The 9,883-nt window shown below is 63.9% G+C and overlaps 2 protein-coding genes across 11 annotated transcripts; one reads left to right on the plus strand and one right to left on the minus strand.

Moving 5' to 3' along the window:
- The first annotated feature begins 409 nt into the window (after positions 1-409).
- On the plus strand, positions 410-3,052 carry LOC101678158 (glycosylated lysosomal membrane protein). Its single transcript, XM_004778503.2, has 6 exons — positions 410-587; positions 909-1,166; positions 1,348-1,548; positions 1,647-1,865; positions 2,217-2,473; positions 2,582-3,052. The coding sequence occupies exons 1-6, from the start codon at positions 468-470 to the stop codon at positions 2,745-2,747; spliced, it is 1,221 nt and encodes a 406-aa protein (XP_004778560.1). The 5' UTR covers positions 410-467; the 3' UTR covers positions 2,748-3,052.
- Positions 3,053-3,247: 195 nt separating this feature from the next.
- TMEM79 (transmembrane protein 79) lies at positions 3,248-9,842 on the minus strand. 10 transcript variants are annotated; one of them, XM_013048979.2, is made up of 5 exons: positions 9,331-9,842; positions 8,485-8,597; positions 6,893-7,695; positions 6,527-6,740; positions 3,248-4,192 (listed from the first exon to the last, which is right to left on the minus strand). In XM_013048979.2, the coding sequence occupies exons 3-5, from the start codon at positions 7,650-7,652 to the stop codon at positions 3,979-3,981; spliced, it is 1,188 nt and encodes a 395-aa protein (XP_012904433.1). In that variant the 5' UTR covers positions 7,653-7,695; positions 8,485-8,597; positions 9,331-9,842; the 3' UTR covers positions 3,248-3,978. The 10 variants fall into 10 exon arrangements, with proteins under 10 accessions (XP_012904433.1, XP_012904431.1, XP_012904430.1 ...); XM_013048977.2 differs by having other exon boundaries at positions 8,485-8,601; positions 9,211-9,842; XM_013048976.2 differs by having other exon boundaries at positions 9,004-9,842.
- Between the last annotated feature and the right edge of the window lie 41 nt (positions 9,843-9,883).

Below are 9,883 nucleotides of genomic sequence, written 5' to 3' on the forward strand. Positions count from 1 at the left end.
CAGCCAGACATAACTCCTTTTGACAAATACACTGTTCCCATCTCTTAGTTTGGAAGTGTCTTATAAGGCGGAGCTCCCGTAGGTCAGGAAGGGCATGCACGGGCTCCATGGTCATGGACGGACCCATGGGGGCACCCCGTCTGCGCCCGAGTTCTGTCCAATTCCTCTCTGCCTTCCCCACAGCACAGCGTTATCGGGATCCTCTGGGATCTCGAATCCCGGCATCGTGGCCCCTTAACAGGCAGCCAGCGTGGCGGTCGGGTAGGCGAGGTCGGGGTGTCTCACTTGGGGTCCCGCTGGGGATGACGAGCGGCCCACCTTCCCGACCTTCTCTCCCGAGCCTGGGCCGGGGTTAAAGGAGGCGGCCCCTTTAAGGACTGCGCGAGGCCCCTCCCTGCGCGGAGGTCAGCTGAGTGTGCGTGTCACATGACTCTGGGGTCTCTTCCGCCCTCTGAAGTTGGGGCCCCATGTGCCGCCGCGAGGGGCCCCGCTGGCGCTGGGGGCGCGGTGCCCCCGGCCCCACACTTCTCCTGAGCCTGCTGGCGTCTGCAGCCCCGCTCGGCCTGCTGGGGGACGAGACCCGCCAGGTGAGGGACGAGACCCACCGGGTGAGGGGCTAGAGCCCTGGGCGCTCCGGCAGACGCTGGCCTGGAAGGGCACCCGGGCAGCAGGGGGCGCAGGGGGCTGCTAGTGCCCACGGGAGCGGGTTGCAGAGGGCGGGGGCTCCCTGTCTTGCCCTGATGGCCCGGAGGGACCCAGGCAGGCCTTTCCTCACCCCCCAGCCCTGCACCCTCATCTGCCCGCCAGGGTCAGGGCGTCCGGGGCTCTGTCCACCTCGGCGCCCCTTACCTCTCCCCATTCCCCCAAACGGCTTCAACCTGTGTCCTTTTCCCTACCCCATGATCCAGGTATCTCTGGAGGTCATCCCGGACTGGCAGGGGCCCCCCCAGAACCTGCTGCACATCCGGGCGGTGGGCGCCAACTCCACGCTGCACTACGTGTGGAGCAGCACGGGGCCCCCGGCAGCCCTGCTGGTGGCCACTGACACCCCCCGCAGTACCCTGGCCGTCAACTGGAGCCGCCTGCTCTCCCCGGAGCCGGACGGGGGCCTCACCGTGCTCCCCACGGACAGCGTCCGGTTCTCTTCTGCCATTGTCTTCACCAGGGTAAGGAGGCTGGGGAGAGCCAGGGGGAGGAGCAGAGAATTCATCGGGGTGCCGGGGGAGGGTACTGAAGACTGTCAAAAATGGGATCCTGGGGGTTGGGGTCTGCAGGGGGGTGGGGGTGGGAGGTGGTTCGGGTGCAGCGGGACACAGCAAGCCCCTCCCACGTCACCCCGCCCACCAGCTGTTTGAATTTGATGACACCAACACATCGGAGGCGTCTGCCAAGCCTCCGGGAAAACCATATCCCCCGTATTCCCTGGCCGAGTTCTCCTGGGACAACATCACAGACTCTCTGGACCCTGCCACCCTGAGTGCCACGTTTCGAGGCCACCCCATTCGTGACCCCACCGGGGCTTTTGCCAACGGCAGCCTGGCCCTCAGGGTAAGGTGTGGGGACTCAGAGGAACCCGGAAAGCTGGTTTGTGAGGGTGGGGAGGGCCTGCAGATACAGACCCCGCTTCCCATGCCTCCCCACTCCAGGTGCAGGCTTTTCCTGGCTCCGGCCGGCCGGCCCAGGCCCCACGCCTCCTGCATTCAGTGGACACCTGCCAGCTCGAGGTGTCCCTGGTTGGGGCCGCTCCCCGGGGAAACCGTTCCCTGTTTGGGCTGGAGCTCGTCACCCTGGGCCAGGGCCCCGACTGCCCGTCCATGCGAGAGCAGAGCTCCATCGATGACGAGTACACGCCTGCTGTCTTCCAGGTCAGGCTTCCGGCAGGGTGGGGGCCGCAGGAGGAGCCCGCGGGGCCAGAGGTGCCGGTCGGTCACCACGTACCAACGGGCAACTAGTTTAGCAGCTTTAGGTGCTTTAGTCACTGTGGCCTGAGGAGGGCTGAGGAGGGAGCTGCGCACAGGCTTGCAGAGGGCAGGGCTAGGAGGCGCCCGGTGCTTCCCATCCAGCTCCCACTTCTACAGAGGACAGACTGAGGCTCTGTGCACGTGGCCTTCGGTCCTGGAGGTGGCCCCGGCCCCAGGCCAGACAGTGACAGCAGGAGGCCCAGAAGGGTCCACACAGGGTGTTGTTCTCATCCTGTTGTTTTTCTTTCTCCCCAGTTGGACCAGCTGCTGTGGGGGTCCCCCCCATCAGGCTTCATGCAGTGGCGGCCAGTGGCTTTCTCCCAGAGGCAGAGGGGCCGGGATTCAGCCCTGCCCTGCCAAGCTTCCCCACTGCGCCCCACCTCGGAGTACCCTCTCCCCCAGTCCCCCATTGTCCGAGCCTTCTTTGGGTCCCAGACCAACTTCTGTGCCTTCAATCTGACCTTTGGGACTTCCACAGGCCCCGGCTACTGGGACGAACGCTACCTCAGCTGGTGAGGGCCAGGGCGGGGCCGGGGCCTTGGGACTGGACGTGGGGGAGCCGGGCCTCCCGGTCTTCCCACCTAACCTGCTGGCCTGCCTTTCCCACTCTGCTTGCCTAGGTCCATGCTTCTGGGCGTAGGCGCTCCTCCGATGGACAGCTTGTCCCCGCTCATCTTGGGCATCATGGCGGTGGCCCTGGGGGCCCCGGGGCTCATGTTGCTGGCAGGAGGCCTGTTTCTGCTGCTGGGCCACAAGCAGTGCTCCGAATACCAGCCTATCAACTGAGGCCCGCTCGCCGGGGCGGGGGATATGCATTTCGGGCCTGCCTCGCCGGTCTGCCGAATGGAGGGTCAGCGGCTCCCTTCTCCATCCGGCTTCCCTGCAGGACCTCAGAGACCACCCCCAGGGGTGGCTTCCTTCATCCTCCGGGGAGGGAAAAGCAACAGGGTGACGGCTAGAGGTGGGGAGGGTCCCTTGGCATCCCTTCCCGCCCCTCAAGCCCTGTTTCCCAGGATGGGACTCGGGCCTAACGAGAGGCCTCTGACTGGTTGGCCACCCTGGAAGGGACGAAATAGACTCTTTTTCCCCCACAAGGGCTCGTCTGTCAGTGTGCGGGCTTCATGGGTGGGGGGGCGGTGCTGGTTCCAGGAACCGAAGGCTGAGGTGTGGGCATGGGAAGTGTGTGCAGCCCCCTCTCTTCCCTCCAGCACGCCCCTCTCTGTCCTGTGGGGCAGAGGGTTCTGGACCAGTTGGCTCAGACCAGGAAGGGACACCTGAGAGTGGGGTTCAAACATGAATAGTGAGGGGGGACCGTGGCGGTCATTTATTGTCACACGTTCACACAGGGTTCCCATCGGCCACCGCACCCTGCAGGCACCCCAGCCACCGTGTGCGTGGGCGCATGCACACATACCCCTGCCCCTCTCTGGACGGAGGCTTCCCCTCCCCTCTGCAGGTTGGAGGTGGGGGGTTGGGGGCCTGACTGGGTCGGAAGGGAGCAGGCGGCAGCTCTGGGCTGGGGCAGCTTCGATCATCTTGACCGAAGCTAAAAGTCCTACAGGGGCCCGTGGTGGAGGGTCCTGAACCCAGGCCCGCAGGAAGGTTTCCGCCAAACGTATAAGTCCCCTGTGATCAGATGCCCAGGCTTTACCTTGGGCACGGGCACTACTGCCAGTCTTCCTGCGGCCCATGGCACAGAGATAGTCGGCGGAGGCTCTGCCTGCGCGGCCTCATGGGGGCTGGAGTGTGGGGCGGAGGTCAGCACGGGGGTCCTGGAGGCAGCGCCAGGGGTGGGGGGTGTTGCTCAGGAGGGAACCATGCCCCTGCTCCCTGTGCCACCCCCTGCCCTCAGCCCGCAGAGGGGCATGGCCGTCCACCTCTTTCCCTGCAAGAAACCAGCTGAATTCCCTCCCGACGGCCGAGGGCTCCCGAGGTGACGGGGGAGAGCAGGGGGCAGACGGGCAATCCTGGGGCTTGTCCCCCGAGGCACCGAGGCTGGGGGAGCCGAGTGGGGGCCTCAGCCCCAGGGACGAGGCCTGAGGTCCAAGGCCGAGCGGGCGTGGTCGGGGTAGTCCAGGCGGCTCTCGGCAGCGGCGAGCATGCGCTCGGGCTCCACCACGAACATGTAGTACAGGTTCCACACCAGCATGGACAGCAGCGGCAGGAACGTGAGGCCGTAGCCAAAGCCTCGAAAGGAGCGGCCCACGGCGAAGGTCAGCCAGTATATCAGCCTGGGGGCAGCGGGAAGAGGAAGTGCGTCAGCCGGCTGGCTTGCGGGCTGATGGGGGCGGCAGGCACGACACGACGTGGGCCCTAGTGTGGACATCCCGCATCTCCAGGAGGCCCTCGTCATTCCCTCCCTCTCTGCTGACTTTCCGTATTTAAGTCTGGAACTTCAGCGTAGGTGGGAGACCTTTCTGTGGTTCGGAAGGCAAAGGCAGCAGCGAGGACGGTGAAGCGCCCCCGTCCCGACCCCTGCCCTCGGCCACCCGCCTCCCCTCCACCCGCCCTCGGACGTCCAGTAACCCCGCGGCCTGTGAGTCAAGGCTTTATGTGCAGATGAGCAAGCACAAGGCGGATGTTCTCCTTTTCCCGTTTTGAGGGTCGGTAGCACACCGTACAGACCGTTCGCGCCACTGCCTGTCCAGGTTAGGGTTGTAGCCATACATAACGCACTTCCTCGCCTCTCACAGCCGGACCGTACCCCACTGTACTGGTTTCTCGTTTTGCAGATGAAGAAACAAAGACTCCAAAGGGATTAAGTAGAACTGGCCCAAGGTTGCACATCAGGGAAATACTAAAACTGTGATCTGAACCCAAGCCTGAGCATCACCCTCTCTCCTGCCATGTTAGAGGACAGAGGGAAAAAGAGTAAGGAAGCCGACTTCAAGAGGCCTGGAGCCAAAGGGATAGGCCTTTCCGCTCTTGGAAGATCCATCCCAAATACACACCCCTAGTGCCAGGAGGACAGCAGCCGCCTCTTGTCACATGAAGGACCACTCGCCACAAAATGCCTGTGCCTCCACTCTAACTCGTGGGACGGGGAAGAGCCTCGGCCCGGGCTGGCAGGTGCAACGGGACACTGGGTTCCAGCAGCTGAGCCCTCCCCGAGCACCAGACTCCCGCAAGCTCTGCGTGAAGTCCCTGTTGAAGTCCCATGCTCCGCAGGGGTGAAGCCCCACGCTCCACAGGGGTGAAGCCAGGCAAGAGCGTTGAGCACCTTGCAGGCGGTAGGGAAGGAAGGGCCCTGTGGGGGACACACGGAGGGGCTGTGCTCCAGGCCCCATGGCTGCCGGCGGGCCTCCCCTGACCTGCTGGGCTTCCCTCGCCGTGAACTGGGTGAGAAAGGCCAGACAAACGTCATGGCTGCTTAAGCCAGCTTCTGTCTGAGGCCGGCGCTCCCCAGGACGGACATGGGCACACGGGAGGGTGAGTGGCATAAGTAGGAACACGTTCATCTGGGGGAACATCTGGGAGAAAACAGGCTTCAAGATGGCCGGGAGGCTGGTGGGACAGACGGCCACTGGACTCCAATCAGAAGAACGGCACACGGATGCTAGCTCAAGAGCAAGAATGTTCTAGCACTTAAAGGGACCAGGAATCCTGCATGAAAAGTAACAAAAAGAGGGATGCCTGGGGGGTTCAGTCGTTAACTGCCTTCGGCTTGAGTCATGATCCCAGTGTCCTGGGATCGAGTCCCACATTGGGCTCCCTGTTCAGCAGGGAATCTGCCTTTCCCCGCCACCCGTCACGGCCCCTGCTTGTGCGCACCCTCTCCCTCTCTCTCTCACTCTCTCTCTCTCACAAATACAAGCTTAAAAAAAAAAAGTAACAAAAGGAAATACATTAGGGAAAAAACAAAAAGATCTGCGTGTGCCTTCAGAAATTCAAAAGTGCTTTCTGGGTTCGCAGCAGTTCATGTGGAAACGCCCCACAGGGTTTCGGGTGACTTCCAGACAAAAGCAGAGGAACGAGAGCCAACATGGCTCCATGTGTACCAGCAGGAGGCCAGTGCCAGTGACCACGGCTCTCTGGCCAGAGGGAAGGTCACAGGACACTGAGGCACAGGAAACTGTGGACGGGGGGGGGGCAGGGGGGGAGAGGGTGCTGGAGTGGGGACTTGGAGCACTGGTGTCAAATACCTGAACGGCCCTGGGCAATTCCAGAGTCGAAGTCAGGACAGCGGTTTATAACACAAAGACAAGACTCTCTAGTAACTGGGGCCTTTACACAGACGCGGAACTGAGCATCGGTCACAGGGGGTGTCTAACTAGAGGCTAGCGGGGGGGGGGAGGTTGATGGAGGTGACACCTGGCAGCCTTTCCAGTTTTGGGTTGGTCCTTGTCTCTCTAAAACAATTTCCTTTGGGAACACAGAGCGGGTCACCTGCTGCCAGGTGAGGTCAGGGGCAAGGAAGAAAGCGGACTCACCGATGCAGGGGGCACATCCGGGCTAATGCGGAATCCCGAGGTTATCCCTGCCCCCCCCCCCGTCTCCCCAGACCAAATGCCGGGGTCCCTCCAGCACCACCGCCTCCCCCAGCCCCACCCAGCCGGCCAGCTCACCGGGAGACGGCAAAGAGACCGGTGAGCAGGGGGAGCAGTTTGAGGGTCTCCTGGGGCAGGTAGGTGGAGAGCACGGCCAGGTTGAAGAAGTACAAGATGAAGAGCTGCACCGACTGGGCCACGAAGCGCCGGTGGATCTCCACCTCCCGCCGCCGCTCCCCGAACGGCCGCAGCGCCGAGAAGCACAGCAGGCTCAGCCCGTACACCAGCAGCCCTGGCGGGTCGGAGAGCGCATGGTCAGCCCGGGAGCCCGCAGGCGGGAAGCCTGGGAGGGCTCGCGGTGTGGGGGGGTGAGGGTGGGGCCGCGGACCCCGGGGAAGGGGAGCTCCCGCCCCCGGCCCCGCTCCCTGCTCCCCGCCGGCTCACCCAGGATGATGGGGAAGGTGGCAAAGACCCCGCAGCGCAGCGTGTAGATGAGGCGGGAGCTCATGGTGGGCAGCCGCGGGGCGTCGAAGGGCAGGAAGGCGTAGGCCCCGTACAGCAGGCAGGGGAAGAGAACGAGCGCGGCTCCCACCGAGGCCACGGCCCTCAGCCCGTCCCGGCCTCCGCAGCCCCCGCAGCCCCCGCAAGTGTGGCCCGGCGGCCTCACCACAGCCTCGGCCCACTTGCGCTCACAGGGCTCGGGCTGGGTGGGCCGGGCGGGCAGGCAGGCCCGGCGGCCCTCGCCCTCGCCGGCCTCACAGCGCACAGCCGGGTCCTCCTGGGGCCGCCGTTCGATGCACTGGAGGTCAATGGGCACGAAGGCCCGGGCCGCCTTCTCGGGCAGCAGGATGGCGTCATCTTCGGACAAGTCCTCTAGCTTGGTGGGTGGCTCTGACCGGAGGGGCTCGGGCTCCATGTCCCGCCACCCGGGGGGGTCTGGGAACAGGGCACTGGGCGGGGGGCCGGTCCCCCAGGGCAAGGTGGCCGCCTCGCTCACTGTGCTGTCAAGGCCATCCTCAGGTCCCTCTCCGGCCGTGGTAGACCCAGCTGAGGACCCCACCTTGGAGGATGCGGCTCCATGGGTCTCGGCCTCACCTTCCCCTTCTGGCTGACGGCCATTGGGGACCAAGGCCTGGGGTGGGCTCTTTTCCAGGGCCTCAGACCCCTTCACTTCCAGCAGGGCCAGGGTCTCGGGTTCTGTCATCCTGGGGCCTCACTCCTGGGGTCTACCATGAGGGCCTATCACCCTGGAGGGAGCAGAAGAAAGTCAGGAGAGTCAGAAGTTCCTGGTTTCTGGCCCTCGGGACAGGTTGATAGAATCGGAACTGTCTGGGGCAGCTGGTCTCATGGGCTCTGGCCTCTTCTGGGACCTTCGGGAGAACATGGGGCCAGAAAAGGTGTTGAAAAGAAGGAGGTGGGAGGGAGGTGAGCAGCTGAAATGGAGACCCCCGTTCTGCGTCAAATGCTCCCCAGCAGGAGCGGGTGAGTCAGGGGGCACAGGCGCTGGCAACCGCGGCCTCGGCCAGCTCCCACCCACACCGTCTACTCCCTCCACCAAAACCCCTGGGGTCACAGCCCCCCTCCTGCAAAAACAGGAGGAAGAAGGGGTTTCTAGAGCTTTGCCAGGACCTCCCTTCCCACCAGCGGCCTCCCTGCCCCTCCATCTCCAATCCTTCCCGTCTTCTTGGGGATCCCTGCTTGGAACTCTCCTGGTAACCGATCCCACTGATCTGCCTACAACTCTGTCCCAAGGATCCGGCAGCGGCCGTGCGCCCGGCTCTTTCGTCTCCAAGGTGGGCACCGGGGCAGTCTCCACTCTCTTCACCAGCCCCTGTCCGCTGTCCTCCATCTCCAGAGGGCCTGGGGCTGTCCCTTCTGAGTTCTGGGCCTAATCACGGCTGTTCCCCATGCCTCCTCTCCTTTCTTTCCTCCCTGTTTTCTCCATCTCACTCCTGCTTGATGGGGCTGGGCCCCTTCCCCCCACCTCCTCCAGGGCCTTCTGCCTCTAGCCATGTAGACCCATGATACCCTCTTACTTTCCATCTGGAGAGACGGAGGGTCCCCAACGTCTGGGAAGGAGCTGCCCGGCTCCCGGCTGGCTCTGCAAGTGTTCCTCTCAGTCTCTCTCCCTTTACCTGTGTCTCCAAACCTGTCTGACCAGAGCAGGTGGGGCCCAGATTAAAGGGGCAGGACCCGCCCTGCTGAATCTGCCGACAGAAAAAGCATTGTCGGAGGACGTCGTCATCCTCTCTGAAAGTGGGGGTGCAGCTGGGCGTACAGGGGAGCGTGCGGTCCAGGCACATGGGATGTGTGGGGGCCCGAAGCTCGGCAAAGCAGAGGGTAAAGAGTGGGTCTGTACGTGAAAGGGTGCTTGGAGTAGGTTGGGAGACCCAGAAAAGAAGTGGAATTTCTACCGTTATCCAAGAATATTTGTGGAGCACCTGTTTCTAGCCAGGCACTATTCTGGGCACAGACACAGGAGACAAGATGACAGGCAAGGTCCCTGCCCTCCAGAAGCTTATTGTATTGGGGTCCCAGGTAATGAAGAGCCTAACCTGTCAGACGATTAGAGTAGAGAAAAACTTCTTAGCCAAGATGACATTTAAGCTGTGACCTCATGGGAAATAAGGAGTGTCCTAAGGAGGGGACAGCAGGAGAAAGCCCAGCCTAGGTGGTTTCAGGAACAAAAAAAGGTCGGTGCAGGAGATGGAGGGGGAAGGGAGGTTATGTTCCCATCATAACTCACAAAGACCCCAAAACACCTTGCTTTGTAGCCTGGGTGCAAGGTTAGGAAAGCAATCAGAATCCAAGGTGACCTTCCAAGGCAGAGGGCGCGTGGCCGCTCACGGCCGTGGGGGCTGCTCGCTCCCGTGGGGCCTCACCCCCGCGCCGTCGGAGCTCCGGGAGGGCGGGACAGGGTCTGGGCCGCTCGCCCCGCATCGCGTGGCCGGGTGTGACTGTTCGCGGGGCTGCTGAGACGCGCGGGTGTGGGTCTGTGCGACGGGAGCCCGGGAGCCGCGGGCGCGGTCAAGGCTGGCGTCCCGGAGGGCCGTCCGCTCGCGGGCCGCCTTGTGAAGGGAACTTTCAGGGACACTTGGGTTTGTTCGCGGGACCGCGGGGGGTGGGGGAGGGGGAGAGGAGGGGAGGGGAGGGGAGGGGAGGGGAGGGGAGGGGTCGGCCGCGATCCGAAAGCGCCGCGGCTCCAGCGGGGGCTGGGGTGAAGGGTCGGAAGGACGGACCGGGGCCCCCGCAGGACGGAGCAGAGCCTCGCTCCTAGCTGCGGCCATCTGCCGCCCCGCAGCCCAGCTCCAGCCCCTCGCCGGGCCCGCCGTCTGCTCGCGGCCGGCGTTGTCAATAAAGTTTCCCGCGGCGGCTCGCGGAAGCCGGAAGGAGGCCGCGCTGCCCAGACTTAGTTCGGGCAACTTCCCGGGAGGG

The sequence above is a fragment of the Mustela putorius genome, unplaced genomic scaffold, assembly GCF_011764305.1.
Source record: "Mustela putorius furo isolate JIRA1106 unplaced genomic scaffold, ASM1176430v1.1 tig00000997_pilon_pilon_pilon, whole genome shotgun sequence".
Classification (NCBI taxonomy): Eukaryota; Metazoa; Chordata; class Mammalia; order Carnivora; family Mustelidae; genus Mustela; species Mustela putorius.